The 17,766-nt window shown below is 41.2% G+C and overlaps 1 protein-coding gene across 4 annotated transcripts in view; it reads right to left on the bottom strand.

Annotated features, from left to right (window-relative positions):
* The window catches only part of LOC107223296 (gamma-aminobutyric acid type B receptor subunit 2), a 103,129-nt gene that overhangs the window by 12,143 nt on the left and 73,220 nt on the right, over positions 1–17,766 (bottom strand). For all 4 annotated transcript variants that reach the window (XM_046733868.1, XM_046733867.1, XM_046733869.1 and 1 more), the window contains exons 7-8: positions 12,513–12,737; positions 8,658–8,718 (exon numbers count right to left, since the gene is read on the bottom strand). In XM_046733868.1, coding sequence (XP_046589824.1) covers positions 8,658–8,718; positions 12,513–12,737 — 286 coding nt within the window. The remainder of the gene's footprint in view (positions 1–8,657; positions 8,719–12,512; positions 12,738–17,766) is intronic.

Genomic DNA, 17,766 nt, shown 5'->3' on the forward strand with positions numbered 1-17,766 from the left:
AAGAACTTATAAAGATAGATGTGTATATATTCCCGATTATTTAGAAGACCTTCAATTATTGGATGTTATAATCGTTGGACCATAAGATAATTAGTGATAGATTGATTAGCGTTATAAATTATACAGCATTCTACGTGTTTGGCTGATTCACCCCTTTAACGATGCTTTCGCTTATCACTGCACTCCGCTATATGTTTTCTCCCCCATCGCGAGATGATTTACGTTTAAATCCGCGTTATAGCGTTGAGCGTAAAACCGTCGAGGACCACAAAATTTTCCTCAACAAACTTCGATAATTTTCGTGATACTCGTATGCCAGATAGCAGGTGACAAGCTGTCGCATAGCATTTTTCCTCGTTTCAACTTACATACCTTTAGCCACTGAAGGGCAGAGAATTTCCAAGAAACGGAAAGTTAAGTTCCAAGTGTTAGGAGGGTTGGAAAAAACATAAAGAAGATTGGATACCGATGTTTGGCAGAGTGAGAATAACGAATTGTTCGACAAGGCGTGAATCCTGCTGATTGGATCGACTGAGACTTGCGGTTTCAAGATTCCTCTCCGTGCGTACCCGCATCAATTAATTTTATCAAAGAGTTTGGCAAGGGACGGTTTGCTGTATCTATTCTACCATAAAATGATGCACACGAGATAGAGAGTGAGTGAGTTACCGATAGAGGTAGAGAGGGATAAAGAAAGAGAGGGACAGAGAGAGAAATTAATCTAAACACAAACACGACGCGTTTCTGTGCTCATGGATGAAGTTTAATTAACCGCATCCCCGCATGAATTGGGTTCGCTGTCATTAGAGAATATCATAAAGCGCTGAATTTATCCGCCTGTAATCATCGACCTTGTCCCGAGATATTCGGAGGGTGTTTTATTTGTCTTTTTTATTTCGGTTCGTTAGGCATAATTTCCCAAGTTGCAAAAATATACGATATTTCGTAACGATCAGTGGCCGGCCGTTTTTTGTATACAAAAGAAACTGAAGACGGATGGTGAGAAAAAAGACTCGCAGGGTTATCCTTTGAAATAAATTGACCGTTATAATTTAACCACCGCTTTAGCTGCTACATATCCCGCCATAATTTGGTCGGTCTACTCACAATTAGTCTCTTATCTTCTCCTCGGAGAGGCTTCCTCCAAATTTTCACATAGCCGACGGTTATATTCTAAGCCGCTTACGCGAGACTCCTTTCAATTCACGATACAGTGATCCTTTCATTACTTGCACATATTCTCGTAATCCGCGGACCATCGTGGGGATAGTTTTTTAATTATCCCTGCCCTTTTTCTCAGAGCTGAAAACTTGTTCATTTTTTCTTAATCTTAAGCCATGTTCGACTAGACACTTATTTTCAAGGACTGTGTGAATTATTCAGAATGACAAAATTCGATCTCGACTTGAAGGTGCGAAACGGATTTTCAGCGCGAGTCTGTGTTACAGGTTTCGATCGTACGGGGCTGTAGACATATAAAGGACTTTCGTAATGTGTTTTACTTTCGCTCGTCTGAGAAGCTTCGTCAACTTTTCCAAGTACGCAAGGACGGTCGTCGGGCAGCAGAAAAGGTAATTCGAAAGTTGGATCGCTTTTAGCAAACGAGAGGACGGTCGTTTGTTCTTCTAGATCCCTGATCAGGATTTAAGATATTGATCGTTGACTGTTTAACTTCCGAACTCCTCCACCGTGGGGCAAACTTTCGTTGAATGATTGGCAATGTCGTCGTCGAGATAGATAAGTTTCTCCCAAAAACCACGTCATCTTCTTCATAAATAAAAATTGATAGTTACCCAACTGACAAGTGGCTTCAGACTGGCAATGAGCCAGCTCTCCAAATTCCCGTTCACACACTGCAGATTCCAAGTTTATAGTGAAAGAAAAGCATAATATCCAATTCGAATTTCGAACTAAAAATTCAGATTTGTGATTAATGCTTCTAATGCCTTTGGATACCATATTACGTGAAAATGTGATGATTTGAAAAAATTTTTAACAACCATAACGGATCCACCATTAACAAATTCATCGCATACGTGTATAGACACACACACGTCCATCTAAAAACGATTAAAGATGATTCTCTGTACTTCAAAACGTGGAGATCTAGCGAAAACCCAACTTTTCATTTTCAGGTTGATCACAATAACTGCCTTTTTTTTCTCTGAGAACGGAGAAACGGGGGACTTAATAAAAAGAAAAAAAAAAATCAAGAAAGTCAGAAGACGGACCGAAGATCAGAGAGAATTACCAATCAGAGTGTTAATATTCGCCAGGGCATAAATGGGGTGAAATTTACCGTAAGAAGGGGAACAATTTCGTTCGACAACTTGATCAGGTTGATAATGATAAATGCGATAAAATGGGGTGAAATTCATCGGATTAACAATCACGAATGCAGCGAAGTCAAAAGACTCGGTAATCCGCAGCGTTCCATCTTACATCGAAGATGTTCCGTCAGAACGACGGTACAAGGTTTCCGGATTCTTTTGGTGGGTTGAAACGCGTAATAATACTGAATTCGTAACACATTTGGAAAGTGCAAAGAGATAAAGTGCGAATCCTGCTGATTGAAAAAAAAAGAAAAAAAACAATAAACTGCTCGTTTGAAATTTTGCAAAACGAATTGCGTATCAGCGATGACAATGTGACGTTTTGCGGGATGTATGTTCCCCCTCCTCCGACGCTCCGACAAAATTTTCAGCGACAACTATCCCTGCCTGCGACGTTATTGCGTATGCAAGAAGAGTCCCAGATGGGGTAGCCCAAGAATTCCCAGCGACAGGCGGTGAATTCCGAAGTCTTTCCGAGGCCTATTTTCGACGGAGGCTTCGCCTCGACGGCCATAAATTCAGTCAATCCCTTCGCAAAATCTCGTAGGTACGTCAGGTGTCACTGTCGTAATTGCCCTGAGGAACTTTGCGTCCTTTCCTCCTCTCTTCCTCCCTCCGTCACTTTGGCTTAGGATTTTCTCTTTCGTTTTTCACGCCGCCGTGAGGAGGAGACCAAGGTTAGTGTCTCGTGATGCCGGTATTAGTGCAACACGTTCAAGGGTCGGGAAGAATTCTGTTCACCGTATCTGATCAAACCCCTGCGGATAACCAGACGCGGGAATTATTCCCACTGAACGACGTCGATCAATCGAGGCGTTAACAATCCTCAGGTGCGATCTATTTTCCTTGAGCAAAACTTTGGGTCGAGCGAATGGACGATTATCATTAGATCGTTGATCCAGACGGATGATTTCGTCGCTCGACGTAATTTATTTTACGCTCGACGAGTTCAACCCCGAGTCTCAATATTGATCAAGATACTGGGTACACTTGTTTTCTTATTTTCGGTTTGAAATTATCGGCGTTCGTGTGACTTCGTAGCCGTGAAATATGGTCGATATTGTTATCGTGATTTTCAACGCGAGTCTCGATGCTGTTGTACCCCGCTGTTCGGTTCTAATTAAACGTTTCAAAGGGAAGGTTGACACGTTGATGAACTCAATTAACAACCATAGAACGAACGTGCTTGCAGGAAAGGTCAAAGGTATGGGCATATTGTTCTTCTGTTATAGCCAGACGATCATCGTCTCCATCCAAAGTTAGATTTCGTGAATACTTAACTGTAAATGATGGTGGGCGTATGATCGTAAATTATTTAACTTGCAGAAGGGTGAGAGAGGAGGGTGAGATTAAATTTTGGATGAAAATTAGAAGCCGTAGGTATATACAAGCGTATAATCAAAAGCTGGAGTGAAAAGAAGCTTCCCGTTATTGATGGCTTCCGAAATTTCGTTTCTGATTCTGCCGCCTGCCGACTAATTACAAAATAATAATACGGTAATCCAATTCCCACGTAACAACATTTGACGCGAAGTCAATCGAGTGTTTATTTCTGTAATCAACGTCGGAATGCTCAAAATATCGGAGACAAAGTCTCTCCGGATGAGAACCAAAAGCCCGCAAATCATGATTTACGCGAAATCAAGAGTCAACGGCATCGTTTGCGTCGGTGAAAGTCACGGTTCTTGACTTTATTGGTATTAGTTGCGCTAGAAGTGGGTTTCAGATCCGGTGTATCGAGAGGCCGGAAGTGCTTACGCGACGGTAGCGATTCTAAACGAATCGCAAAGCTCGAGGACACGGCATAAAAGATGTTTCTAAGTGTCCAAAGATGCGGTAGATGAAAGCGATACTCTCTGCTGGAATCCGCTTCATCAAGTTCGGAGAGCACAGCAATTTGCCTTAATTATATGGAGTACCGACGGGATAGATTGCTTCTCAAAAGTAGAAAGTTCTTATTGAGTTGTCGCCTCGTTCCTTCATTTAGAATTTAGTACAGATTAGCGTGAATTCTTCACGGAGAATAATTAAGCCGCTGTTCAAAGGTGTTGGATATTCATACGTCAAAACAAAGTTTCGTTGAGTATCTATATTATACAGGGTGTCTCATCTTAATCAATCCACTCAAATATCTCTGTGAGTAAAAACTCTTCCGGAAAAAAGTTGTAAGGCGCGAAGTGGGAAAGAAGACGAGAGTGTCGGATTTTCCGCAAGTGGACCCGCCAAGGTCAAATAAAGGTCAACTTGGTTTATTTTAAATGCAACGGTATAGTTTTCTCGTCGGCATTTAAAAGGGAATCAAAAAGTACCGGCATTCTTACCACCTAAACATGACTGGTAACGAGATACGAGCCGGTCCATTTACTTGTTTTTCAAGTTGTATCTTTAATTTTCTAAATTATTAAATTTTTCTAATTTATAATTCTAATTGTTCAGTTTAAATTTTGGTTAATTCGAAATTTTCATATTTCGACTATTTTTAAAGGATGTTTATCCATTTTATCAGAATCTTCAAGGATGAAACTGTGTTCGCGAACCGTACTTACAATAGCAAATAATCCAGAAAATTGAAGATAAAAGTTATAATAAATATAACCATTAAAAAAAAAAAAAGGTAAAAAGGGTCACAGTGGGAGCGTTTATTTCGTCCCCTGTCAGATGCAGACCTTTGCGAATCCTGTATAACATGCGAAATTCATGAACCAAGTACTACAGGAATCTTCCATTTATAGTAACTTGACCGACTCGTATCTCATTATCAGTCATGTTTGTGTGGTCAGTACGGCTGTACTTTTTGGAGCAAAATTAAATGCCCTTTCAGATGCCGATCCGAAAAATATACTGTTCTATTAAAAAAAAAAAAAAAAAACAAAGTCGACATCCATAATTACGGAAAACTTGACACTCTTATTTTCTTTCCCTCTTCGAACCTTACAGCTTTTGTCTGAAACATTTTTCATTCACACTTTTTGTTTTCGAGGTATTTGACTGCATTGATTAAAACGAGACACCCTGTATAATAAGTACATTTGAAATTGTTCGCCAGAATTTCTAAATCCGATTTTCATTCGCTGTATATTTGCTAATTTTTATTTTGAATTTGTCACGTTTTACAGGTACACAAAGTGCATGCACTATGTGAAGAAATTAAACCGACCCACCCTCGGTTTACGATGCGTTTATTACCGTAATTTTACCGTCGAGGATTTTAGAAGCACTTCGCACTTCCGACTACCGAGAATAATTTCTCCCGCAAGAATTTTCGGTATTCGCGTTGTAAAATATTTAATGACGGTCATGTAAAACCTCTTTTCACTACATGCAGAAATTAACTTTTTTCTCATCTCTCTTCAAGTACAGAAAATGAAGTGGCGAAATTTTGTATTACATTCAATTACAGACATCGGCAGCACCCGTTGAGCACTTTTCGCAGACTGACAATGAGTTTGAGGTGACTGAATTGCGGTAGAATTTTAGCAATCGCATCGATGCTTACAAGCCATAGTTGCGAACTAGAAATTCATTACGCCGATTCCAAATCGCCGCGCAAGCACCAAGAACAGGGAAGAAAAGTTTGAGGTTCCGACTCTCGCCTTTTTGTGACGAATAATCAGCACGATTTCTAATCACTTTGTCAGATCTGTCGAGCCAAATTCTTTTCGTACAAAAGAGGTATCCGAAACTCTCCGTCGCTGATCTATTTATCAAATCGTCGGCGAGTTGGCGTCGTTCAAACGTCCCCAATGAGCAATTCTCGATGAGCTTAGTTAAGGGAAGTTGTACTCGTGCTATTGGAAGTTAGAATTAGTTGATCAAAGTCAAAACTTGAGTACGCAGTAACTAATGACATTCGATCCAAGTTTCCCTCGATTTCGCTACCCTCAATACGATACGAGGATTGTGATGGCAACTGGAGGTTAGCTGCGATTTCACTGAAAATGAGCATGAGAAAATTCACTCGATGAAATCAAGTTGGGCGAGCGTTTGACGGTCTGAAAACGGGACTAATAATAAGGCAATCGATGTGTTCCAAGCCTAGGCGGCCTGAGTGTATATATCCGTTCACGGTCCTCCGAGAAGTCTTTGAAATTCGATAAGCCGAGGGACTCTTTGGTTTTTATCATGTCAAACGATAAATACATCAGTGCTAAGCCGGCTCACAGTTCACATCGCATTTTTTCCCGCCTCAGCCTTTTTTATCTTGTATGAATAATAAAAAGAGAGAGAGAGAGAGAGAGAGCGGAATAAAAAAAGAAATCAAGCCTGGATCGTCAGATGCGTGGGGAGCGAGGGAAATTACGATATTCAGCGAAATGGATATTTAAGAGGGTTTCGCTTGCCAATTCCTTTGATCTAGTAACGATGGATTCTTTCCTGTCGTTTATTTTATTTCTAAATACTCATTTGACATTTGCAGGGATTTACCGTTATTGTTCTTCAATTTTCGATAATTCCACATCGGTGTTTGCTGTCTTCTTATCGGAAATACTATCGTTTTACTCGCCGAGTTAATTTGTGTTTATAAAAATAAATCATCGACTTATGTAATTTTGCACATCGCTTTGCGAGTCTTCCTTACTTATTCCTCCGACTGTCTAATTTAAGATATAGTTTTTCGTTGAAACTGCGAGTTTTCCGTTACCTTGATAGGATTAAAGTTCACAAGCATGTGAAGCTTACCTCGTTTAAGCTGATTGGTCAGCATATTTTGTAATTAGTTCACCTCTGCAAGCCGCTCTACGTGAATAATTAATTTGAACTTATACAGCACCGGTTTGCTTGATAAAATTCCAAAATTTCACTATCAGAAATTTCCGATAATAATCACCGCGTTAATATGCATATAATCGAAAATTTCATGAAACGAAATTCACGTCTGCGATATTCTCCGAAATTGGGAATTGATTGACAACACAGTACTCGTTTAATTGAAGTTGCTCTGCAGGGTTATTATTCGACGGTATTTTTAAATCAGATTCAGTATTCGACAAGTATAGGAGGAATATATGTGCAGGGTTGTTTGTTCACTCTTGCTCAAAGGCGGGCAAGTCACTTGGGAATCGGCGCCCGCGGATTCAGATTCGATCGACTTTTTCTTCTGATAAATTTTTTTCCGTTTTATCAAACATTTGGTTCAAAGTTGAAAAGAGAGTGAAAATGCAAAATATCGCGCGTATACAAAGAGGAGCGCGGAAAATAACTGCAATTTATTCCGAATTCGTAACAGTTTAAATAATTGTCAGAGCCAGAATTCGCGGGTAGTAAGTGAATTTTCTTTTGTTTAATCAAGCAAATGTGGAGGACATCAAAAACACGACCCTTAATCTATCCTGTAATGTAACAAGGCCGACGTACGGTTGACAAGACCCGATGTTCGCGGTAAGGGATGTCGTTAATTTGTTTTCACAGTGAGGTATGAGGGTGCGCTAATTACTTGCATCCTCTATTCGAGCCTGGAGAAATTATTTCAACGATATAGAATTCACGGGGAAAACTAATTTAAATAGTTTTCTACGGTGTGTTAATGCGCAGTCGTGGACGGCCGAGGAATTACGGTCGTAGAAGTCAAGTTGCACCCCTCGGGATCTCGTTTGGCCCATTAATTACAAACGTATTATGGAGAGAGGAGCTTTGACAGCGTTGTACGAATCTGCACAAGTTCTAAAAGAGAGCAAAACTGGCAGTGAATCGATTGCGATATTTGAAAGCTTTACTCATCGCGTGAATAGCAAACCGCAGGTGTCCCAATTTAAATCGCAGATGTGCTACAAGGATGGAAACAGTTCGTGATCAGCGGTGAAAAATTTATCGGGATAAATGTTGTTATCGTCAAATCGTCAAATGTTATCGAAAAATTTGAGATGACGGAAGTTGGAACGTTCATTTAATTTGCCCAAAACAATGATGACGTAATAATGATAATGGCGGTTCTGAATTTCGAGAGCGTCACATCACCGCAGCTGCATCGCATCCCGCAAGCAGGGACAACCACAATGCATTGCGTTTGCCCCTCAATTGCTTTCATTCTGGCCGGTCTGCAAGCATGGCTGAATTATCAGTGTGCAGCTCATCGCGCGTGACGAATGTTTCCAAAATGCAGGATCATTGTCCTGCTGCCAAATATGCAGAATTACCGCGTTACAATTGTTCGTAAGCGAGTGACTCTAATGTTGTGAAAAATATGAGGAGGTTAGGAGTTTATTGGTGGAGTATTTATAGCAGCGATCTATTTTCAGCAATTGCGTGAAACAGCTTCGAACGATCGATCACAACGATTAATACATCTGATAAGACGAAGACATTTAAGAGATTAACGAGGCTTACCGTGCATTTGATAAAAAGCCGAGATGCCGATTCGATCCGCACCTTTAAACGACACCGGACCCTGAAACAGAAGGAGAAAAATGTTGATACCTGATATGCTCGGAATCGATAAGAAGAACGCATCGGTTACAGAAATCGAAAAAACTAGCAGCGGCAATAACTCAGCTGTTTCTGAAACTTCGGGTTTCAACTTAATCTTGACAAATTATTCACGCGTGATTAACCACAACGGCGTGACCCTGAACCAAGGAGGGAACATTCAACCTCGGCAGTCTTTGGGACAAGGTATTCGGCTGGCCATGAACGAGCCCATTACGCTTCTGAGATGAGCTACTTAGTTCGCTTCTGATCTGCCATTATTCCAGTAAATTGAGCTGCTGCTTTTTCATCGCTGACTTGTAACCCAGGCGTCTAAAAAATTGTTCACGCAATGAGAAAGCGTCGGTGGATCCACGGGTTGCACCAAATTCAACCGATACAAGCCGTGCATTGGAATGTGGATGAAAGAAAATGGCGCAAATAACGATCCCAAGGGTCCAACCGTGGATGAACCTCGTTTTATGAGGTCTTGAAATTGTTTGCGCGATTTTGCCTCTACTCGGTTCTTATTTTTATACCGGGCAAGCGAGGCCCGATAAGGGCGCTGCAGCTGGTCTAACTGGCGTAAAAGCCGCGGCCAGTTTACGAGGGAAACCTTTCCAAACAGTTCTGATATTCACGCTTATTCCCTGCTTGTTTCGGGGCCTAACGACAACAAGCTCTTCGGACGTCAGGGGCGTCAATCAACAAGTTTGCCCTGTGGCTCAAAGGTAAATCTTTTTCCTCCGATTCCCCGGACTACATCCATCCGGAGTCTTCTTCGGCAAACAAAGGTTCTCTTCCTTCCACCTTCCGGAGCTGGGTCACGATGTGCGATTCGCGTGGCATACGTCATGGTTAAATTTCAGTCTGCGATTCGGTCCCGGAGTTAAGAATGATGGATCGGCCTGTCCGAATCAAAAGTTAGGATCAGAGAGAACATATCCGGTGATGTTATTTCCCTCGATGATGTAGTGAACACTAATTAAAAAGCATCCCTACTTCGCGACAGGAATGGATAGAAGCAAATCGGAATGATTCAAGCTAAGATGTTAACAGTTTGAGAAAAGCTTTAATAATTACAGGCTTCAGAATTATAGAAATCTGGTGTTTTTCATCCTATTTCAAAGTTTTCGATTCTATTTCGTTTACTTTATAAATTCCCAGGAAATCATCGACAATTTTTTTTTTTTTTTACATTTTATAGTTATATCCAGATAGGATGAAAATAGATTTGTGTCAGTGCGTTAATTACTGCAACAACTGTATTTTCGCCGTTAAAACCTCACTACCTCTAATAATGCAAAATGTCTTGAATCTGTATCGGACAATCCATGTGGAAATCTGGCCATCGAGTAGAATAAGCCCAGAAACATTAGAATCGTATCAATGTCACCAATGTGTTCAATCATTTTAAACGTTCAACTTGTAGAAACTTTTCTCAAATTGTTGACATTTAATTATAGCTTGTGTTATTCTAGCTTGTCCAGAACCATTTACATTACCTATTGCAGAGATGAATTGATTCACTAGTGTTCACTGCCATTAGCGCAATTAACAACAATCCTAACTTTCGATTCAGGCGGCTTGGCTGATCCATCCTGAATTCGGGTGGAAGTTTTCGTCACTTTGTGCCAAATGGTGCGTAGCTGGCTCCGTTAGCCAGCGACCAAATCTGCGGAGGGTTGTCTCGCCATCCTTGTCCTCCCGGAGTCAATCTCTTTCCCCGTATTTCACCCTTCATATTTCCCTTCGCCGCATCCTCGCCGATTCCACAGAGTCACCTTGTCTTGAACCCTCTCGTTTCCGCGCGGTTTCGCATCTATCAGCATAAACGTGACATTGTCAGACCTCTGGACCGTTCCTAAGTGTGACGGATACCTACCAAACACTTTCAAGGCATTAGACGAGCTATAACGGCCGCGAAATGTTTTACCATCGTACCAAATTCCCCTCTTTGGAGGGCGTTAATGTGATTGCTTTTTCGTCAATGGTAAATGATATTGATGCTTCGGAGTGCCGTGATTTGTACAGTCCTGACGTTCCCAGCTGGTCCCTCAAATTTCCTACCTTTCTTTCGGCGTAGAGAAAGAGAGAGAGAGAGAAAAAAAAAACGTAACATGATTTTATCCACCTTCCGAAATGGCTTGGATATTATAACGCTTGGGGGAAATCCCAGCTTACGTTGAGATCGATACGTTATATCTGTGCAAAATAATGAACGAATACATAAACTCGACTTTCAGACACGTATACATTACCCGAACTTTTAGTCCGAATCATATTTCATTTGATTTCTATATGAAAATTGTATTCGTTCGAAGATTTTCGGTGATTTTATTTTCAGACCTGCATGATAAAATTGAAAAAAAGCGACTGAATAGTTCAGTGAAATTTGTTTTCCGACGTTTCGGAATTCTGGAGCATCGATTATCTGACGTATGTGTAACAAAACATCGAAAACAAGAGATTTGATTTTTCTGAATTGTTCAACTTTTGTGGGCACCTACATCTGGGAATTTTTCGCAGGGATTCAGATAAAAAACCACCAATACTTACAAAAATACATTTTTAATAATACCTACGACCGAAAATAAATCACCAGTTTTTGATCACCTCTTTTTTCCCATCTCTTCAACATCTGCACAAAACATTTCAAAGACAATTTCGTTCGCTGTCTCCCACAACTAATTATCTACTTCAATTTGTAGGGTAAAATTAAACCTGAGATTTTTCCCTTGGTGAGTAAAAGCGAGAGAGAGAGCAGGGACGAGACGATCGACCGGCAAAGGGTTGCCTGAGTGCCAATTTTCTCTGCTAAGACTGCGGAGAGGCTGCCGAAGCCGACAAACCCCGGAGCTTCGTGGCAGAAACAAGCCTAGATGTACACACGGGGATAGTAATTCCCGGACGCTTAATTTTTCGGCCGAGTCGATTACGTTGGCAATGTAGAATCAGCCCGCAGCGCCACCGTCGGCTGCCCGCGAAACAGGCTCGGGCAATCTTCGAAACATGGAGATTAGAGCACGGTCGTAGATACGGATCTGGAAAGTCCGATAGTGGAGGGTGTCACACCCATTGTGTCCCTCAAATTGGAGTTTTTTTTTCCTTGCTTTTTCTCTCCCCGATAAAAATAGATCACAAAATCATGAAAGTAACGTGATTCTGCAATACATTTAGATCGAGGCATGTAAAAAGAGTAAAAAAAGTAAAAAAAGTAAGAACAATTCCGACATGAAAATGCTAAAAACTGTTTTGGATGCAATCTAAAAATTTGTAAGGGCGAATTTTTCGTATGTTCCGAATAGAGATTTGACTCCTTTACTCTGGTCTCCATGCTTCGAAACCTAACAAAGCCTAAGAATACAAAATATGCCGGCGGTGGCGTTGCGAGTCTGCGTCCTTGGAGTTAAGCGTGGTCTTGGCCGTATTGCGCGCATGCGCATTCGCAGAGGAATCTGACATTGGGAACGATTTTTCGAAATGGACGATAATCAGATTTTACGTTTCGGTTTTTTGACACCGAGAAATCGTTCCAACAGACTGGAACGATTGAATCAATAAATCATATTTGCATTTGAGATTCTACGACGCTTGAACCTAACCTCAATTTCATGCAAAAACACGTGACGCGCTTTGGTTATGTAAAACATCGTGTGCACCATGGAGTCACAGTATTTCTACGCCTCGCGTATTCGCAATATTTGCCTTCAGCTCACGCTAGGCTTCGAAAGACCGAGTGTGCTTCCTTGGTGCACGGTATACCATTTCACTCACCGAAACGCCCATAAATTCAAGCTGGCTGAGCTGGCGCAAAATGTGGTCCGCAAGGTCTCGCCTGCCGTGCGTGTACTCGGCCATGCTGATGTTTCTGTGATTAAGGTAATTCTCGGCGTTGGACAAGGCGAGGGCCATGGCCCAAACTGCGTCGAAGGTCTGCGCGGCGTACCTTGACAAGGTCACGCCTCTGGCCGCCAGCTCGGTGGTGAACTCGGCTGTTGTCTGAAAGCGATAAAATACGAAGAGAGCTTTATCAAGCTGCAAAACAGCGAAACATGCTCGACGTTTGCAGGCGGCGGTCCCGCAACTCTATACAAAGTATCAAAATACAACACGGTTTGTTAAGGGGCAGGCGAATCATACTTATGTTTGGAAGTTTTTTTTCCAGAATTCAAAAACACTCGGAGTAATTTGAGTTTGAGGGATTTATCATTCATAGTTTCGAGAATATTTCAGAATTTTTTCATCGAAATTAATTATAAAATGGCGGCATAGCACATGTAAATAACGAATGACAAAATTTGTTTATCGATTCGATCTCGTGGCTAGATTTTTGAATTTCAATATTTTTATATAATTTTTTCAACAACCTCACGGTAAAAAAATTAAACCTTTTGTTCATAATCGTATATGTTTGAAACTTTCTTTTTTAATATTTGGGCTACGAGCTCGAACCCGAAAATGTGTTTTGAACTCGAAAAAATGTTTCTATCTGTTATAAATTGGACAGTGATGTCAGGAGATGCGCAACCGCAAAAGCCTCCGAGTTCGAAGTCGTTCGCTACTTCCATGCGCCACGCCGCCATTTTGTCATTTATTTCAATGAAAAAATTCTAACCTGTTCTAGAAACTACAAATAATAAATGCCGCAAACTCAAATGACTCTAAGTGTTTTCATTTTTTTGACAAAACAAAAAATCCTAAAAATAGGCATGGTTTTAGACCGTCCAAGCTGTGCCACCCTTTAATCACGTTCCAGGAGCTTATTAATCCAAAATGAAAACCGAAGTTGTAAGAAGATCACTGCGATGCCTGAAAAAGTTTTTGTCCTGTATGCGACCTCTGCGCAGTTACAATGAGAATTACTGTAAAAAAAAATACGCCAATTTTAGCATTTCATCAACGTTTCAGAAGGGCGCGGAATTCGGCGTATAATAAGTGCAAATTTTGCCAATCGATTGGCTGTCACGTTTCACGTTATGATTACGTCTCCGATTTCTAATCAATGGGATGAAGCAAAAATGAGAAGACTTCGAAGGCTGCTCAATTATATTACAAATTGGGGATCATTTTTTTCCGCTTGGTTCTTTCGAATCAAATCAGGCGGTGCAATTTTCCATCACCGAGTATCGGGCAAGCTCTTCCATCTTTGCCAAGCGTTTGGGTCTGCGTCTATATACGCGCAGACTCTGTGTACTCAGTCATTATACCTTCGACGATAGGAGAGAATAATATATCGCCTTTTCAACGTATCTATCTGGAACACGCGAAGTTGGAATCGGGGGCTACCGCAACGAGGTGTACGCTACCTATCTTGTGCACCATACGAATACCGTAACATCCGAGTCAACGTGTATTCCACACTCGTGCAATATCTCAAATTACCGTACAGGCAACAATGTAACCCAGCAGACAAAGATTTGTTAAACTCTCAAGGTTCTTCTCGGTGGCGCAGTCAATGTAACAAATTTCCGAACTCATGCCGGGCGGAATGAAGCTTCTTGAAAATAAGTTTGCAGACTTTCAGACCTTCGTCTTATAATATCGCACTCGTATTTTGACCCACTTTGAAGGGGAATGTGAACCGAGTTGAGTGAAAAAAAAAAAAAATTGAAACCCTAAGGTTGTCAACTTGCGCCTTTCAACTCAACGAACATTTGCAAAACTTCACTTCACGGTTTCCGCATAACCTGTAGCTCTTTCGTGAGATTCTTCGGGACCGAATATTCTGAGGGCAAAAGAATAACAGAGGTTGAGATGAATCGTGAACGAAAGCAGGATTGGAGAGGGTGTGGAAAGCTCACCCACGTCGGAGTTCAAAGACGTCGAAAGTCCGTCAGGAGCTTAGGTCAAATCTCGTTAAGAACACCGCGAACGCTTCGGTGGTAACATTGGTTTTCGATATAGCAGGCAGTCAGTTGAATGGAATGAAGTGAGTGCGGAGAAGAGGATCTTGGCGTGATTTATTATTCGAGGTAGAGGAAGAGGAAGAGGAAAAGGAAGAGGAAAAGGAAAAGGGTGAGGAGAATGTATAAAAAGCGGGCGTGGATCTCTGCCAGGCAAGCTGCTACCGATATCGGTTTTAATCATACATCCCGAACACTCTATAAGCTTTAGCCTGCAAGTTGAAAAGAATTTGTGATTTCGCATTCGGTCAGCGGTTGATTTGAATTGTCTCTCAGAGCGGATTTTTCGAAACACATCAAAGACCGGTTAGAGAAACGGTATTCCTGAATAAAAATCATGTGAATTCGATTTTCCAGCGAAATCGCGATAACGAACGGCATAGTGGAACAGGAGGGAAAATGGAATAGAAACAGCCACCGTCACAGCTGCAACTACCAACGATAAATTCCCCGCGAAATACTGGGAGCGGAGACAAAACATGTACATACCTGTACATATTGGCATATGTCGGGTGGAGACGCGTCGTTTATTTTTTTAGCACCGACTCTGGAACAAAACGCAGAATTTCTTGTTTTTCTCTGTCAGCTCGTTATTATTTACAGTGCGTGACGAAAACGTAACTGCAAAGTTTTAATTTCCAGCTGCACAGCGAGGGATAAAATACACGCATTCGCACTTTCCGCACTCGCAATTCACTCTCCGATGCTGCATACCGGTTTTATACGCCAATTGAGTAATTACTGGATTCAGAATAGATTCGTGTATCGCGTATTAATTCTGCAGTTATCACTGATTACACATATGCATGTATCATAGTTCGCCAAACATTCAGTCAAATGCACAGTCGTGTCTGCCACCCTTGCACGATTCCCAATTCATTAAGCGTAGTCGATTCCAGGGGTAAATTGTTTGATCTCAAAAGTCACTAATTCCAATAAAGCTATCTCTCATACAACTAGGCACGTATAAAAGCAATGGTTAAACAGATTCAGGCGGATCGTTCACGGCAGTTAGTCTTATAATTAACCACCTGCCTTTGTAGGCAGTAATAATAATTGTCCAACTATTATTAGTCTACACGAGATAATTATTTCCATCGTTTAATATTCACGTTACCCTCAGACGCGATGAAATTTTCTAAATTTAACATCGAAGATTTTTCTGAAGACCAAAAAATCCAATCTCGATAATGAAACGTTAAATTTATGTTTACACGCACGTGTGTTAAAATCAGATTTTAACACAGCTCACCCGTCTGCGTATAGATAAAATAATTCCTCGCTTGTCGTGCCTTTGATTGTCTTGAAAATGGTATGAAAATTCTTATGTTAAAGTCGCAGAGTCGCTCGTGCGTAAGACCGATTCTGTATTCATTTTCGATAGATTATCCTGGAAAGGCAGCCGACCGCGTAATCGCAGGACCCTATTTCCGATAAAATTTCCAGAGTGAAAAAATTATACCCCCGAATTTGCACCTGAAGTTAAAACGTACAAATTGTGGTTTCGCCGCAGCCACGACGGAATCGAGTTTTCATTAGTCAGTGGTATCGCGTATCGGTGAATAATTCAACTCTCGAGTATCGATTTCAGGCTACTTTTGTTTCGCCCACCTGTGTACGTTAACAAACGCGACCGTGTAGCCGTAGGATTGAGGCAAATTTTTAACCAACGTGTGGTAGTTGGAGGCAAACGTTTGTTCAAGTTGATTAAATAATTAAAATTAGAGAGTAACCGTCGACGAGCAGCCACCGTGCTAATTTGTCATTCATTGTGTTCCCGTTAAAAGTTTCCGCACAACCGCTGCTGATGAATTTCACGGAAACAAACACGGGATGTGATTAAAACTGCGGACGGTACTGCAGGGTGGAAAATATAGCCGAGAATTCTTGATCGTTTAAAAAGAAATTCACCAACGTCGCATCCCGAAATTTTTAAGGCAACACGACTCGTCCACTCCTGAATAATAGTCGAGAAACCCAGAAGCCCGGGTATTATCGTCGACTGAACGTGATGAATTCTTGAAAAGCTTCGTGTCGGGAGCTTCGGATGTTATCCGATCAGATTCGAGACTCGGTTCGGCTAGCAGGACCCTTCGATCATCGAGGTTCAACGACAAGTCGAATTAGGAAGCCGTGTTCGAGATTAAGGGGTAACACCGCTCTAAAATTTTGGAAAGTTCTATGTTTTTTTTTTTTTTGTTGGCTTAAACAATATTTTAGGGTCATAAAGACAATATCCAGTTGGTTCTATAGTGAAAATTTTATGTTAAAAGGTTCAATTCTCGATATTGCCACAGTACCTCGGAGCGCGCGCCGAGTGCTCGTAAAACTTGAAACGTATTTTTCTCGAAACCACTTTTTTCAAACTAGGAGGACGGAATACTTGAACACCGTTGCACGGATCGATTTGAAATTTCGACAGTGGCTTCAAAATTACATTCTCCAAGAAAGTGCCTACCCGTTTATTTATTTAATGTGAACTTTTTTCTTCTTGTAAACAATTTACTGCTTATTTTTTGGCAAAAAATCGACTAATTTTTTCAAAGGTGCACCATTTCTGCAAAATTTGATAGAAAAAAAAAAAAACAAAACGAACCAATCCCTCCGTACCTCCATAGGCAACAATATATAGAATCGAAAATTTGTTGGGTTTTTGTGCCAGGTCTTATACCTTGCGAGAAATCCGTCCTCCCGTAAAGGAATTGAAAAAAAGGCGATTTCAAAGATTGGCTCTGTCACCGCCAATGACGATGACGTTTTTTTTTCACACTTCAATAGGTGTTAAACAAACCCTATGAAAATAAATCCTATTCCTTTTTCCATACTCCTAAAATAAATCGTCAAAGTTGGGCCTTTTTTCGGAGCACTGAGGTTCAAAGGTCGGTAATCAGGCAGTCGACGTTATCGACCGCTGCAAGGTGTAACAATTAATGACACCACCTCCCCCATCTCGGAATAATAAAGCACCGCAGAACGGTGTGCTAGAAAAAATGAACCGAACCGGGCTCGCTGTCAGTTCGTGAATTATCCGAGGGTAGTTGGGTTCAGTTAGCAGCTGCGCCTCCCCATAGATCTCGCAATTACAGATCGCCTTTTTACTCTTCTCGTTCAGCTTAAATTCCCCG

Source organism: Neodiprion lecontei, chromosome 3 (assembly GCF_021901455.1).
Source record: "Neodiprion lecontei isolate iyNeoLeco1 chromosome 3, iyNeoLeco1.1, whole genome shotgun sequence".
Classification (NCBI taxonomy): domain Eukaryota; kingdom Metazoa; phylum Arthropoda; class Insecta; order Hymenoptera; family Diprionidae; genus Neodiprion; species Neodiprion lecontei.